The 17534-nt window shown below is 39.2% G+C and overlaps 1 protein-coding gene across 1 annotated transcript; it reads right to left on the minus strand.

The window, feature by feature from the left end:
- On the minus strand, positions 5154-12461 carry LOC109723453 (DNA replication licensing factor MCM2). The gene is made up of 18 exons (XM_020251812.1): positions 12329-12461; positions 11980-12218; positions 11709-11884; positions 10953-11134; positions 10550-10739; positions 9862-10081; positions 9583-9790; positions 9043-9177; positions 8761-8952; positions 8464-8636; positions 8005-8193; positions 7510-7626; positions 7322-7406; positions 7078-7230; positions 6524-6649; positions 6259-6441; positions 5591-5752; positions 5154-5471 (listed from the first exon to the last, which is right to left on the minus strand). Exons 1-18 carry the CDS (start codon positions 12329-12331, stop codon positions 5355-5357), a joined length of 2850 nt encoding a protein of 949 aa, XP_020107401.1. The 5' UTR covers positions 12332-12461; the 3' UTR covers positions 5154-5354.

Below are 17534 nucleotides of genomic sequence, written 5' to 3' on the forward strand. Positions count from 1 at the left end.
ATCAGAGATACTGCAGTGGAGGTGGAGGGCGAAGAGAAATTGGGTGCAGAAGAAGCACAAGGAAGCGGAAGGAAAAGAGTAGGAGGAGAAGTAGTGTAACTATCTCCCAAAGAATACAATTTTCGTTTAAAGAGTGCATTTTTATGTAAAAAGTATAATTTTTATTTTAAAAGATTCAGTTTACATCTCAAACAATGTAACTTATATTTATAACAGTATAACGTTCTTCTAAACAGTGCAACTTTATTTTCTTTTTTCTTTTTCTCTAGTTGTTCTTCTTTATTCTTTAGTTTTTAGTCTTTAGTTAATTTTTTAAATTTAAGCAAATAAAAGTGCTTGATCAGAGATACTGCAGTGGAGGTGGAGGGCGAAGAGAAATTGGGTGTAGAAGAAGCACAAGAAAGCGGAAGGAAAAGAGAAAGAGAAGTAGTGTAACCACCTCCCAAAGAATATAATTTTTGTTTAAAAAATATAACTTTCATCATAAAATGTGTACTTTATATATCAAAGAGTACAACTTACATCTACAACAATGCAACATTTTTTTTAAAACAGTGCAATTTCATCTTAACATTGCAACTTTATCTTTATCTTCTTCTTCTCTGGTTATTATTTCTTATTTTCTAGTTTTTTACCTTTAATTAATTTTTTTTTCTATTTTAAGCAAACAAAAATGCTTGACCAAGGATACTCTTGTGTAGCCCCTCGCCCTCCTTGCCTCTGACCCCACCAAGGCCGCGCTCGTCGCCGCCCTCTGGGACGCCGCCTCCGCTTCTGCCGCCCTTTTCTCTGGCGTCGTCACGCTCTCCTCCATCTCAACCTAGCTCGCTCACTACCGGTCCCAGGCGCAGTGGGTTGTGTGCCCCCTCCTTTACCGACGAGCTTTTCGGCGCCGAGAAGCGCTTACTTTTCGTTATCGGCGGCAGTGGTCAAGACTGCGAGTTCCCAGAAGGGGATATAGTGGGTGAAAATTTTGCTACAATGGAGATGGAGGGCGAAGGCGGAGGAAGAGGACGAAATGTCGTCCTTGTTACCGTCGCAGAGGGCCGCGGAGACGGTGGAGGAGGATTGGAGAGAAAAAATATATATATATATAGTCACGACGCAGCCTCGGTGGAGTCAGAGGCGAGGAGGGTGGGGGGTGCGTGGGCGCATGCGAGGGCGCTCAGGGCAGAGGCGAGACGGGCCGCCTCCGCTTTCGCCGCCTTCTTCGAAGATAATGAAAAAAAGAATGAGAGAAAAACCAAAGGAGAGAGAGAAAGGAATATGAATATTTTGGTCAGCTTTTTGAATTCGGACCGAATTTGTAAAATCCAAAATGATGGTTTACTTTTGCAAAAATCTCAGAACTAATGAATTTTTTATACAAATTGGCCTAAAATATATCGTGAGGGCCTCTATCAAAGAATATAAATTTTAGATGTACTGTGTGGGAGAAACCAATAAAAGAGCAATAGGGGCCGGGCAATTGAGAGGCCCTGTGTCTCTTCCAAAATCAGATCCGACAAATCTATGCACTTGTAAGTTAAATAATAGAGGGAGAGACTAATTTCCTATTTTAGCTAATTAGGGGTGCATGTAGGGGTGTAATGTGGGTCGCGCCGTAGCCGGGCCGAAATGGGCTAGGAGCCTGTCAAAATCGGGCCGGGCCAGGCTCGAGCTGCCTAGCCTCCGACCCGGCACGGTCCTTCGGCCCTGAAGGCACGGGCCGTGTTTCGGGCCGAGCTCCTAAAATATTTATATTTTAAAAAAATTATTATTAAAAATTAAAAATTTTGTATAAAATTTAAAATTAAAAGTATTTTCTATTTTTAAAATTTTTTTAAAAAAATTTAGTATTTATTTTTAAAAAATTTTAGGGCCGCGACCTGCCGGGCTATCGGCCTCTCCTCGGCCCCGAGCCGTCGGGCCCCAAGGGAGAGGCCCAGCACGGCTCGGCAGCTCCGGCCGGGCCGACCGAGCACGGTGCTACAGTACCTATGCCGTGAATAGCCCGGCCCAAAGCCGTGCCAGGCCGGATGGCCCACATGCGGTCCGACCCGTTTTACATCCCTAGAGCCCTGTCACCCTAACCAACCACCTCATTTTAACTATAAGTAGTAAGGGCATTATTAGTTTGGGCATTACAACTAGGCGAGACCAAAAAAGTTACGTGAGTTTTTGGTTTTCCAGAAAGATTTTAAAAAATAGTTTTTTAATTGAAAAGGTAATTTTCGTTTATTTGTTCCCGTTAGATGTGACTCGAAATCTACTATCGATTCAGGTTCGGATTTACGACTCACCGACAGCTTCGCGGTGCGACTAATTTGGAAAAGAAAATTATGGAGGAAAAATGAATGTCTGTGGTGGGTAGCGGAGGGCTCGGGCCGACAGGCCCGAGCTCGTAGCCCATAGAGGGTACGGATCGGATCCGAAACCTGTAATGAGTTTTTTTTCCTTTTTCGTTTATCGTTTATGCCCTAGAGGCGTGTGATCGTGGTTGGTTGTAACCTGAAGAACATTGTATTCCCTTTTTCGTTCCATAGTGAAGCACTCTCCTCCCTCGCCCGTGGTTTTTCCCTGCAAAGGGTTTTCCACGTAAATCTGTGTCTCTTTATTTTCTGTTTATGGTTTGATTGTTTTTTGTGTTCGTCATTTCGTTTCCGTTTGTGCGTTTGTCGTAACAGTTCCAACAAAAAAAAAGTTTTATCTGAATTTTTCATTTATTCAGAAAAAGTGAAAACTACGAAAAAAGAAATTTTTTTTTTTGAAAAACTTTTTTTCGGAAAAATAATTTCCCATAATTTCCTAAGGAACTGAATATGCCTTAAGCAATACACGCTAATTGGATTGAGACCACTTGATTTATAGAGAATTATCTATATGGATTNATGTGTAACAGTGAAAGCCTGAAAGAGAGAGTGTGTTATGTAAATTTAGAGTTGGGCTCAATTGCACGGTCGTACTTGTTGGGTTTATTTTATGGGCCAACAATAATGGCCCAAATTAAATTAAAGCCTATATATAATTAAAATACATTATATTTATAAATATTATATATATATTTTCGAGCTTTTCGAGCTTTTCGAGCCTAATTCGAACGAGCCAAGTAATACTCAAGCTCGGCTTGAAATGAATTTCGAGCCTTTTATTTTGTTCAAGCTCGGCTCATTTAATTTCGAGTCGAGCTCGAGCGAGCCGAATATCGAGCCGAACACGAGTCGAACGCGAGCCGGCTCGCTCGTTTGCCAGCCCTACTTGGAAGAATCCAGAATGGAAAGGTTTAATAATACAGTGAGAAAGTCTAGTCAATGGCAATTTGGTACATTCAACCTGAAATGGAAACACAAAATACTATTTTTACTCGTATTAATCCATATAGATAATTTCCCATAATTTCCTAAGGAACTGAATATGCCTTAAGCAATACACGCTAATTGGATTGAGACCACTTGATTTATAGAGAATTATCTATATGGATTAATACGAGTAAAAATAGTATTTTGTGTTTCCATTTCAGGTTGAATGTACCAAATTGCCATTGACTAGACTTTCTCACTGTATTATTAAACCTTTCCATTCTGGATTCTTCCAAGTAGGGCTGGCAAACGAGCGAGCCGGCTCGCGTTCGACTCGTGTTCGGCTCGATATTCGGCTCGCTCGAGCTCGACTCGAAATTAAATGAGCCGAGCTTGAACAAAATAAAAGGCTCGAAATTCATTTCAAGCCGAGCTTGAGTATTACTTGGCTCGTTCGAATTAGGCTCGAAAAGCTCGAAAAGCTCGAAAATATATATATAATATTTATAAATATAATGTATTTTAATTATATATAGGCTTTAATTTAATTTGGGCCATTATTGTTGGCCCATAAAATAAACCCAACAAGTACGACCGTGCAATTGAGCCCAACTCTAAATTTACATAACACACTCTCTCTTTCAGGCTTTCACTGTTACACATAACCCTAAAATATGATAACATTCAAATCTCTACTTTTTTTCCTCTCTCTCTCTCTCTCTCTCTCTCTCTCTCTCTCTCTCACTAGACCTATCCAGTCAGGAAGTCACCTAGCTCACATTTCTTATAATTATTTTGTATTTTGAACTATTCATGTTGCATCAAATTGTAGGTAATGTTCTATAAAAATTAAACTATTGATTATATAATGTCGAGAATTTCAATCGGCTCGTTTAGAGCTCGAGCTCGACTCGACTCGAAATTAGGCTCGCTCGAGTTGGCTCGAATTAATTTCAAGCCGAGCTTGAGCCTAGATTTAGGCTCGAAATTAATTTCAAGCCGAATTTGAGCTGACATAAGCTCGCTCGAGCTCGGCTCGTTTCCCCCCTACTTCCAAGGGTATACGTGTCAACTGAATCATTTTAAGAATTTTTGTTGTTGCATTTTCTCATTTTTGATAAATTGTATGGCTAATCCATGCGCTAGTTCATTGTCGAATGAATGAAGCGGTAGCGTGCTATCTTTTTTTCAAAAAAAAAAAAAAAAAACTGTTTGGTTGAATGTAACTAAAAATACAATAAAGTTGAAAAATATTATAACTATATGCATTGATTTGATAAGATATGATAAAACATACTACAAGTATAAATAATTTATTTTTTCTCTCTCTCTCTCTATATATATATATATATATATATATATATATATATATATAAAATTTATTTGATTATATACAAATGAAAATTATATTTTTAAATTTTTATCACTTTATATATATGATAATAAAATTACCTTCAATGTAGAAAAAAAAATATTTAAAAAATCATTAAAAAGATAAGCTAGAATTTTATCAAAATTACTCTCTCCCTGCCTCAGTAAAAATTAAAAACGTATTTTCAGTTGCCGCAGTTGAACTTTCTTGTACTGTTCCAAATACTGCAGTTGAATTCAAAAATATAAAACCAAACACCAAATAGCCCCTTAGTACATGTGTTTTTTTACTTATACACATCAGCTGTGAAACTTTTATCTTTAAAAATTTAGAGAGCACAAGATTTTCTAAACGCGATGACTATTTTAATCTTATTTCTATGGTAATTTTTCCCATTCAGCGTACTTGAAGAAGTGGTTGAAAAGGCCATTAGATTTTGTTCATAGTGATGACCAGCTGAAGCACTCCTATTTTTTAGGAGACAAGAAAACAGACAGGGCTCAAGAAACATAATGGCATCAGAAGAATAAAACTCAACTTTTCTACTCTTTACAAGATGTCTTAATCAGGATAAATTTTAATAACTTAGAAATATGATTGAACAACAAAGCATCGATACTTTCGGATCTTTGATCTTCGCCAATGCGTAAGTAAGCTAATCTCACTTTATTGATGTCAAACCTATGTAAAGGAAATATCACTTCTCACACTGCTAGAGGATGTCTGATCACTCCGCGCCCTTCATCAAGAATGAAGTTGCTGTTTCTGAAATGCGTGCTAGTGAAGAATGGTTTCAAATCATAGATTTCGTACTCCTGAGCCTGTGACCACCAAAAATACAAATTAAAATATTTTTTATTTTCCCTTTTTCTTGTTTTGACATTAGATATGATCCAGACGAAAGAAAGTAGCAGTGACTACTGACTAGTCCTATTCTTACCTTAGTCCGCAACTCATCCACTTTCACTTCGATGTGAGTGAGGTGTCGAGTTGATCCTGAGACAATTTCTTCAAAATACAAAGCATCCTTCACGAGTATTCGCAGTAGATGCAGCAGCAATTCGTTGTAATCCTTCTTGAAGGTCATGTAACTCCTAAAGCTCTGCAAACAGGTAGAGGTAAGAGTTAGCTCTCTCAGCGATAATCATGAGTTAATTCTCTTTTAAATGGCAAATGTGCTTTTAGTCCGCACCGTGCTCAGCTTTAAAACAACTCTATTTCAAACAATAGAAGCTTCTAGAGATGAGACGTTTGGCTAGCAAAATTTCTGAAAATTTAACCATGGCAGAAAGCTAAAATTTCAAGGCTTCTATTTCTGCTGGTGAGAAGCTGAAGAAAAGACTTTTTGTTCTTTAAACAACTCGGCTCAAGTAGCATTTATGCCGAAGCTTCAGTGAGGCCAAACAGGCGCTATGGCCAGTATTCAAGAAGTATGAGTGGCATGCTCAAACCTATACATGGCATGCTCAATAAAATTTGAACAAGAAATGTATAATGAACAAAGTCTCGGATAATTAATATGGATACATTAAGAGCTCCACGTGATCTAACCAATAGTAGTTAGCTTTCATTAACCTTTTGATATTTACAGCCAAATTACATTCATACCTTCTGTAGTGCTTTTTGGACTCCAAATTTCTGGGTTGATATGAAGGAATCGAGCAATACGCGTATCGCCATGTCAACATCTTCTTGCGACACATAACCCCTCAGATGCATTCTTGCATGTGCTTCTGACATCCTAATCATTGATTCCATATGCCTCACTGCAATTGGAACCCCTTGGCCGTGCTGTAAAAGTCATGGAACGATAAGATGAGAGTTCAGGAAACATACTATATTAAATAACCTCAAGAAAAGTAACAGATCTCACAGATGACTCTCGGCGAAGTTCAGCATAAACATGTGTGAGTTTATCCAAGTCAGCATCATGTAATCTCGGAAAGACGTTCAACTTGGCATATGTTATGTACTTCTTGAGCATGTCTTGAGAAAGTATCTGACCATGTAGCAGTTTGTTAGACAGAATTTAAGACTAGCTTAAAGTTTTTTTTCAATTAATTATAAATTCAACTACTAGGTTTTGGCCCTGATTTCAGTTATATCCCCAAAGTTTCAATATAAACAATTTACTCTCTGAAAGTTGTTTTGCATGACAATTAAGTCCTATCTTCAGTCTTACTCTACAGTCCAATATAATGCCATATCAGCATCATCATTGAAGACGAACGTCAGAAAACTGGTGGCAGCAAACTCTAACAATGATGTTTACTAACCTCTTTTTTCATATGGTAAACTGTGTAAAAGACTTGATTGTTACATGGGACAAACTTTGATAACTAAAGGGAATAATGGACATCGTGGTCAAACTTCAACAATTAAATTTGCAATACCCTTTTTGTACAAAAAAGGTAGATATTCTCACACCTCTGGATCAGCTGATCTAGCAGAGGCCAGGAGATCGTCTTGCAAGTCAGAGGCAGGCTTATCTTCTAGGTTGGCCCCCTTAGGTTGAGATCTAGCATGGCTATCTACAACAAATCTTGCAAGCATTTCATCTGTAACTGTATCGACAATGTCCTGCACATGATTAAAAGTGAACATTACCAACAAATGAGATTAAGATTTGTCATACGAAACTATTTTAAGTTAACTGAAGGTGGAATTCAACCTTAACAACGCAAAGGATATCGAATCGTGATATGATAGGTTCAGTCAGTTCCACATTTTGAAGAAAAGTCTTCGAGGAGTCGTATCTGAAGATACAAAATATGTTAAATTTTCTTCCCAGTGATGAATGTTTATATATGAAACTTTTTACTTTTTCTGAGTAAAATCCGTTTTAATTATTGGTGTTACCTTCCTCCAATTGGATTTGCTGCAGCAATGACACTGCAACGAGCTTGGAGAGATGTAACTATTCCAGCCTTTGATATGCTGATGCTCTGTTGTTCCATGGCTTCATGGATACTCACCCTGAAATTAGCAACTACCAAATATAGTCAGCAGGATAAGGGTAATCGGAAATGAAAAATTATCTTTGACTACATATTCATGGGGCCTTCCATAAATCTCCCTGCAAAACTATCAGTTTTCATAAATAGTCCTGTCAAATCTGAATTTTCATATATGCCCTTTGAGAGGGCAGTTGCTTAAAAAATATGCTTAGTTGAGGAGTCATGCTGGGAATAAGTTCATTTCATATTATAAACAAATTCTCAAAGATCTGAATATCTGCAAGTACAATGGGCATATATGTAAGCAGCCAATTCTCTTACGAGCAATTGCAGGAGTATATACATAAATAAATAATTTTGCGAGGATATCTAAGTTACTATCTGAATGTAGTTTAACCTGTCCTGATCATTCATTTTGTCAAATTCATCGATTAGGCAGATCCCTCTATCCGCCAGAACAAGTGCACCTCCTTCAAGGGTCCATTCCCTTGTCACGGGATCCTTATGCACTGCAGCTGTGAGCCCAACAGCAGAAGCACCTTTCCCTGTCGTGTAGACAGCTCTATGGCCGGTCTTCTCAACATACCTATGAAAAAAAAAGTAAGGGCATTGTTGTATGTCCCAAACAAAAGAAAAAAAATGAACCAATTACAAATTTAGACCATGAAGTTGACTCCAAAGTTCAATATCATCCTTAAAAGTTATAATTTTCGCAAAACCGAACTGCCGGAAGGTTTGAGGCTACAAGGACAAAACTGAAATCAAAGTCAAACTTGATGCAAACTTCATGCACTAACCCTGAAACAAATCAAAGAAAAACAAGTGTAAATACATCTCAAAGTCTTCCAGGGCTTACTTGAGAAATTGGGATTTAGCAGTGCCAGGATCACCTAAGAGGAGAACATTTATATCCCCTCTTAACCGATGTTTACCCGTAGCATTCTTTTCTTGTCCTCCAAACATGGCAAGCGCAATTGCTGTCTTAATATCTTCATGACCATAGATTGATGAAGCAATAGACTTAATGATCTGTGTGTTCAGTTACAATCTTTTAGCTGATGAATATTTCTTGAAAATAAATTAAAAAACTAAGCTAACAAAAACAATCCGAATACTTTCATCAAAATAACAAAGAAAACATTAACGAACAAACCCTTTCTCCAATTCTTGGATCTTTTGCTAACTTCTCAATTTCAGCCTTATCCTCATCAGTAAGTTTGTAAGCAGAGAAGAGATCCTGCTTTTTTGCAACATAATTCGCCTCAACCACTGTGGCAAAAACAGGAAACCCGTTTTTTGTGTTTAATGATAAGTCGAAGTTGTTGGTGTATATGCCTGTAACCTCCTGAAAGAGGACAAGGAAACAAATTCTCCTTCAGAACCTCTACTTGTACTAACAAGGAAGACAATAATATACTATAGGTGAAGTAATTACAATTTCTTCCCCTGGGCGAGCACAGTCAATTAGATCATTCAGAAGTATAACTTCCTTATATCTTGGAAGCCTGCCAGCTGGCACAATTCCAGGACTCTCCTGGAGGGTCAGTTTCTGGTAGTTCCTGTATATAGTCTGGAATATAGGGACACAGTTAGATAACAAAAACAAAGATGCCATTGATATTCTTTAAACACAAAATATTCAATTAATACGATGAATATATCAACAGTTAGAAAGTACAAGATGAGACATTAGAGTACTTCATTCCAGATTGCTTAAGGCTAAATACAGAAAACCCCCTCAATAATCAAAAACACACAGCGTAACCTCGTCGATTACAGAAAATGATGCACTTTTACCCGCTACAGAAAGGGACGAAAGTGCTAACATTTCATAAAAGAGGGATTACCCCTAGATTTTCATCATCAAGTACGGTAAAGTGCAAACCATGATATTTACAGACAGCTTTCTGTGCTCTAGTTAATTGTTGGATTATCTTTACCATTAGACAAAATGTTTGATGCAAATGTAGCTTACTTGCTCGACATTAACAGTGAACGGTCCTTTGGATTGGCATTCAGGACAAGAACCCACTTTTACTTCTGAATAAGAGTTCTGGAAGAAGGGGCCAAGAACTGCCCCACATTTACTGCAATCGTACTTCACCTGCTGCAGCTGGGGGAAGACCCCTGATCGCCGAGTCACAACACCTCCTATACGAATCATTGTGTTCAGATGGATCTGCCTGAGATACAACAAAGCATCAGTCCATCAGAAAGAAGGATTACCATGCCTTAGAAAAAAATGATGTTTTACCTGATATTTCTTATCTGATCATACACTGGTAAATTAGTGATGCGGACGTAGATCTTTTGATGGATGTTCTTGTAATTCTTGTGGAGATCAAAGACAACATTTTTTGCCACTTCTTCCATGACTTCAAGCACTGACTGAGGTGCATCGGCCAGCCAGATAGCAATGTTTGGATGAACATAAATAAATTGCTTGTAATCTATTTCTAGACTACATTTATTAGCTGCACAAACAGATCAAGCAATAAAATCAGCAAAAGCAACCAAGATTCTCACGGCATAAAGTCCATGCTGTTAATGACCCATCAGATAAATTGCATAAGGGTCCTCAACCTCTTAGAGTAGTTTAAGTCCTAAACCTTTTGATTGGTACAATTGACTCTCTAACTTTTGCAATTTACAACACACTCACACTTTCAGTTAAATCCTATATCGCATTGGACAAGCATAGCCATGTAATCATCATACAAATGCCCCGATATGATTTCTCAGCCTCTCATATGGTGATTGAGTGGGTATGTCCATCCAATCTTGCTAGGAATTTACTGAAAAGTGTACAACCACATTAGAATGCAAAGTTAAGGACCCAACTGTAACATCTGAAAGGATAGTTGTTCCCCCAGTGTAGATTTACCCTCTATGGACAGTAGGTCTTCCATCAAAACTGAAGATAAAAAGGGGTAGAGTAATACCTAGAACCAGCTCATTAATCAACCGTACATACTCAAATTCCCCCTGTTCATTCTTAGGATTCACATAAGTAAGCAGGAATTCCTTAAATTTCCTGGCAATAAATCGGCGTACTTCGTCTCTTGTGACCCACTCTCTCAATGTTCCTTGGACCCGATACATATTCATTTCACCTTCTTCATCATATTCATCCTGTAAAGTGAAGTGCAGCAAAACAAGCATGAGAAAACCAACTCCACATGAGCTGTATCATACTTCAACCAAATATAATAATATTAAGTAAAAAGAATACATTTGCAAGGGGCAAATATAAAAAAAATCACATTTTTGGAGCATATTACTAAATAGAAGAATTTGAAAGGTGCGTATATTATATATTAAAAGGCCCATTGCAAGTATCAGCACCTCGTATGGGTCATCATCAGTCTGATCAGTAAATGGCACATCAGAGTGTCCACGCTGAGATCTTCCTGGCGAACTTTGCATGGCAGCATCAGCTTCATCATCACTTCTTGCACCACTTGGAGGAGGCCTGAAATCAGCTCTATGCCGTTTTGCCCGCCTGAAGTTCATATCCTCATCTGTGTCTGCAATTGCAACAAAGGACAACTTTTACTCGCGATGGTAAGCATTAACCATAAAATACATGTGGTAGTGCGACATTGTAAATTTAAAACAGTAAATTCTAGAATGTTAGACAAAAAAGAGGTTTTATTTGATGTGCAGGTTCACATCCCAACGCTGGTTTAAAGTTTCAGCGGTAGCACAAGAAACAAAATATAGAAATTCAGCTACTTCCACAGCAGTTCAAAAAGTAGGGTTTGAATAATATAGAAATTCTTAGCTCAGTTGTTCCTCCAATAACCATCCACACATACATACACACATCAATAATCCCAAATTTCGCCAATCAATTCAACAAAAAGCTTATAATAAGAAAACATCCGACAATTCTCAAACTTGAGACTTTATGTTTCATAGAACAGTAAATGGCCCTTCGTAGAGGGTCCAGTGATCAGCAGCATGAACATCATTTCAAACCCGATCATTCCTTTCCTATTTAAAGACACTCCGAATCTAAGCTCACATAAAAATATCACCCACAAAATTCACAAGGTAATAAGATATGCACAGGAGATATAAGAAAGGTGACCTATTTACCCTGATCATGAAGCATGCGAGGGAGCTTCCGATCGGTCCGCACATCCCTAGCATCGAGCTCAACCTCTGCGGCCCTCCGATCGGCCATGATCTGATCCAGATCTCTCTCATCCTCCATCGAATCATCCAACCCCATCGACTCATACTGATCCTGCTCGTCCATCCGGCGGTAATCACTATAACCCTCAAACTCCTCCAAATCAGAAACACGCACAGAGGAAAAGATCAAACAAGTCACAAATTAGGGTTAGGGTTTCCGGCATTTGCTTACTCCAGGTAGTTGTCGTTGTAGAGATCCTCCCCTTCCTCCTCCTCTTCGTCGGCCCCGACGCCGCCGCCGCCAGCGTCCATGTCGTCGTCGGGGATGACGTGGGGGTCCACGGCGGCCTCGTCGTCGTCGTCGGAGAAGTCGTCGTCGGTGGCGCGGCTCGTGTTGGGCGGGAGCCGGTCGGTGCTGAACCCGGCCGAGGTCGGGGAGCCGGGCGTCGACGGGGTGTTCTCGGGATCATCCTAGGGTTATACATGAAGGATCAAAATGGCGAAAGAGAAAAGGAATCGATCACGAGAGGGGAGAGAGCGAGGGAGAGAAATGGGGGGCATAGATTTGAGGGCTTACTCACCATTGTTGGGATCGATTAGGGTTTCTCTTTCTTCTTGTTCTTCTTCGTCTCCTGTTGCTTCGAGTGCTTAGCGATCACACCTCGAGAGAACAGTGGCCTAGGAACGAGATGGGGTCGTCTTATTGGCGGGATGGGATTTTGGCGGGAAGATTTCGCGCCACAACGGGCGCGCGTACGTGACAGCGAAGCCCTAGGAAGTCGCGTGGGTGGGCCCATTGGCTTTATCAAGAGTTTTTTTTTTGTTTTAGCTCCTCACACTTGTTTTTTTGGCCCATTTACATAAAAAATTCAATTATTTTGGACTTTTACAAAACCGGTCACATTTTTCGTTTTTACAGATTTGTTTCGTTTTTTCAGCAAACTGACCAAAATATTCTTATAACCTTTTCTCTCTCCTTTTTTTTCAGCAAACTGACCAAAATATTCTTATAACCTTTTCTCTCTCCTCCACTGTCTCCGACGACGACGCCTCTCTTGCCCTCTCCCGCCCTTCTCGTCCTCTCCCTCTCCCTCCTCCTCTGTCGCCTCCGACGACAATACATCTTCGCCGGCCCCGACGCTGGCGCCGACACCGTGGAGGTCACTGCGGCGCTCCATCCTCGGAGCGGGGGGTCCTCAGCGGCATCGTCGCCGCCGCTGTGGACGTTGGCAGAGAGGGGTGACCAAAAAAATTATAAAAGAAGCAAGAAAAAAAATAAAGATGAAAAATTATAGTGAAAAAATGATGAAGATGAAATTGTATCGTTAACTGAAAAAAAATTATAAGTTGCATTACTTAAAATATAAACTGCAGCTTTAAGATGAAAATTACACTTTTTAAACAAAAATTACACTCTTTGGAAGATATTTACACTGTTTCTCCTCTTATTGCACTCTTTCAGATGTAAACTGTATCCATTAATATGAAAGTTACACACTTTAAACGAAAGTTGCACTGTTTTTCCTCTTGTTGCACTATTTCTTCTCTTGTTATACTATTTTTTATCTTAAACTACAACTCTTTAAGAGATATTTATACTGTTTCTCCTCTTATTGCACTCTTTCAGATGTAAACTGTATCCATTAAAATGAAAGTTACACTCTTTAAACGAAAGTTGCTCTGTTTTTCCTCTTGTTGCACTATTTCTCCTCTTGTTATACTATTTTTTATCTTAAACTGCAACTCTTTAAGAGATATTTATACTGTTTGTCCTCTTGTTGCACTGTTTCTCCTCTTATTGTACTATTTCTCCTCTTATTACACTATTTTTATCTTAAACTGCACCCTTTAAGAGGAGAAACAGCGTAACAAGAGGAAAAGTAGTGCAACAAGAGGAATAACAGTGCAACAAGAGGACAAACAGTGCAACAAGAGGAGAAACAGTATAAATATCTCTTAAATGGGTGCAGTTTAAAATAAAAAATAGTGTAGCAAGAAAAAAAATTATGCAACAAGAGGAGAAATAGTGCAACTTTTATTTAAATAGTGTAATTTTCATCTTAGTGGTGCAGTTTACATCTGAAAGAGTGCAATAAGAGGAGAAACAGTGTAAATATCTCCCAAAGAGTGTAATTTTTGTTTAAAGAGTGTAATTTTCATCTTAAAGCTGCAGTTTACATCTTAAGTAGTACAACTTATAATTTTTTTGCAGTTAACGATACAACTTCATCTTCATCCTTCTTTTTCTATAATTTTTTATCTTTATTTTTTTTTCTTGCTTCTTTTATAATTTTTTTTGATCACCCCTCTCCACGGCGCCGGCAACGATGCCGCTAAGGACCCCCCGCTCCGAGGCTGCAGCACCACAGTGACCTCCACGGTGTCGGCGCCGGCGAAGATGCATCGTCGTCGGAAGTGGCAGAGGAAGAGGGAGAGAAGGGCGGAGAGAAGGGCGGAGAAGGGCAAGAGAGGCGTTGTCGTCGGAGACAGTGGAGGAGAGTCGAAGAGGAAAAAAAAACAAAGAGTCGCGGAGCGGCCTCGGTAGGGTCGGAGGCGAGGAAGGTGCCGGGGTGTGCAGGCAAGGGTAAGGATGCGTCGGCATATTGTCGGCGCCGGCGAAGATATGTCATCGTCGAAGGTGGCAGAGGAGGAAGGAGAGGGAGAGGACGAGAAGGGCGGGGACGGCGAGAGAGGCGTCGTCGTCAAAAACGGTGGAGGAGAGTCGAGAAAGAAAAAAAAANGAAAAGAAAAAAAAAAAAAAAAAGTCGCGGTGTGGCCTCGGCAGGGTCGGAGGCGAGGAAAGTGCAGGGGTGTGCGGGCGAGGGTAAGGATGCGCCGGACAAGCCGCCTCCTCCGCCTCCGCCGCTCTCTGGGAAGAGAAAAAAAAAAAAAGAACGAGAGAAAAAAAAAAAGAGGGGAGAGAAAAAGGTATAAGGGTATTTTGGTCAATTTGCTGAAAAAGCGGACCGAATCTGCAAAAACGAAAAAGGTGGCCCGGTTTTGCAAAAGCCCAAAATAAGTGGATTTTTTATGCAAATTGGCCTTATTTTTTTCACAATTAATCTCACAAAATTTATATTTATTGTAAAATTAATTTTATTTCTACCATATAAGCACGTGACCGCAAATCAAGATGTAGATGAAGTTGAACATAGTGAACCATTCAACATGTTTGGACACGATGAATAATTTACCGTATTTTATTATTTTCTTACCACAGTATTAAGTAATATTAAAATTAGAGTTTAAGAAGGACACTGTGTTCAAGAACGGTGAATAATTCATCGTGTTTAATTTTGCACACATAGCGCTCGCGTGGCACTTGCATGATGGGGATAAAATCAATCTTGTAAATATGAATTTTGTTGGATTATTTATGAAAAGAATGTCTGAGGAACTAAAGACAAAAAAAGCTCTTTTATCAACGTAAATTGCCAGTCCGATCATGATCTTATATTCAAATCGATTTTGTTTAATTCATAAAATTGAACCGACTTAAAATTTGTTTTGATTTATTAAGATTAGCTATTTAATCACTGAACCTAAAACCAGTCGATTTTTTTATTTTATATTTCAAATAATTAAATAAAAATATGTATAAATTTTTTATAATCTACGCTTCGAATATATTTTTAATTATATATAATATAATAATATTTCAAAATAATATAAAATGTTATATTTAGTATGTATTTAATATTATATTGTAGTGTTCTGGAGGTTTGGATAGGATTGACTACAGTATTAATGATTAGTCGCCACATCTGGTGCGTGTCGGACTGAGTCAGAGTCGTTTCTGCACAAAATGGATGCAGAAATCGACTTGGCGCACTCAGAGGAGCAAAACTAGAGTTTTGCCAGTTTCGGGCGCCCAGAACTAGGTTTGGGTCGCCCAGAAGTTGAGTGTTGAATTGAACAGATATTGGAAGCCAATTCGGATCCTAGTTTCGGGCGCCCAGAAGTCGGTCCGAAATTTTACTTTGGGAATATCGTTTGTACTGACACGTGGCTGGTGGTAGGTGAGATCCGTCGGACCAAGATATGGCCGCAGTACACCGCGGGCGGAGGAACCGAGGGGGAGCAATTGTGTAATCTGGAGGTTTCGGACGCCCAGAAAGGGGTTTTGGGCGCCCGAAAGTGACCGTTTCTGCTGGGATCTCAAGCTAGTATCTTTTGTTCCTGGGGTTTATTTGACCCCTCTAACTCCTTATAAATAGATGGAACTCGACCCCTGTGAGCTCTTTTCTTCCTTTCTTCACAGAGAAGCCCTATTTTGCATCTAAGTCCCTCAAATTACTCCAAATTCTACAATTTCCACCTTGAGCAGTGCTGTTTTAGCATAATTTCTGCAGCGACCTTTGGCGTTTTGGCTCGTGTGCGACGTAGGAAGGTCGGATTGCTGTGAAACATGGTTTGGTGGTTAGCTGACTTCCTAAAGATTTCGTGGAACCCTGTTTGACAAAAATTGATTGAGGTTTGTATAGTCAATTTCGTGTTTTACTGAGCTGCTAGTGTTTTGGTCCTGAAAGTGAGTTTTCTTTGATTGTTTTTGGACCAATTCTTGGATAGAGCTGGATTTTCAACCTGAGGAAGCTGCTGCACCTTTTCCTACTGGTTTTGAGAGTGTTCTCCACCAGAATTGTGGATTCGGGGTTTGATAAGTGAGTTTTGACATTGGAATTGAAAGTTAAGCTTAAGTGTAAAATTTTGGGAGTTGTAATGCAAATGTTGGTATTTTGATATTCAGATCTTTGAGGAGATTTGCTGCTAGTCCAGGGGTGATTACGACTGAGACTCCCAGTGACTTCGCGACTTCTAGTTGTGCCGTGGATTAGTGTTAATGATATACCCTAAAGCCAATCGGTGACATAGGCTTGTGAACATATTAAGTATTTTTCTTAATTAATAAAGGGCAAGTTTTATTCATATTTATTGTTAGCAGTACAATACATTTATATGAATCGTCCATTGAATCTTCGTTAAGAAAATATATTCCTAAGAGTTAGGAATTTGAGATATATATTTCTTTGTACAGGATTCTTAAACGCTCCTAGCCATAGGAATGTCATAAGGACGATGATATTTCCGGATAGGCCGGTGTATGCTATACTTCTAAGTTGAGGTGACGAATCTCAAGTCATTAGTGTAGGGACACTAAAGTGAACATGCAGGTGCTTGTTAGCGAACAAGTACACTGAGCGTGACCATTTAGTTGAACAGTTACATGGTTCCATATTCACCAGTGACTAGTTCTATGCTACCATTGTGTGAAGTACTCCTCAGACCTGAGGCATCATGGTTGCTTCACATATATATTGCTACTGTTTAACTGTACTAATACTTAGACTCTAATCATTGGTCTACCTCTGGTACTGATTGGTTGTAGTAGTTTATATGGGGAGGCGTGTGAGTGTGCAATAAGGAATTCAACACTCTCAATAATGAGAGAGAACGTTCTATATAGACTATCGAACTCGACTCGAAAAATCCTTGGCCAGGGTACGTGGTGTGCGAAAAGAGTTTCCAGTTGTGTTACCATATTGAGTCAGTTTTAGATATTCTAGTCATATGATCGAATAATAAGATTTGGCGAGTAACCATAATCTTAGTTCGATCGGGGCGTTGTGTGTTGGAAGGAATTAACCACACGGTAACGGTTAGCGGAAAGGTTCGTTTTATCATCACTATTTTGGATTGCCGTGATATACTGCTAGGTGTCACTCACGGACAGTGAGAGAAGTAAACAAATAATTTAAATAAATTGTTTTACAGATTAGAAGAGTTCTA

Source organism: Ananas comosus, linkage group 17 (assembly GCF_001540865.1).
Source record: "Ananas comosus cultivar F153 linkage group 17, ASM154086v1, whole genome shotgun sequence".
Lineage (NCBI taxonomy): Eukaryota > Viridiplantae > Streptophyta > Magnoliopsida > Poales > Bromeliaceae > Ananas > Ananas comosus.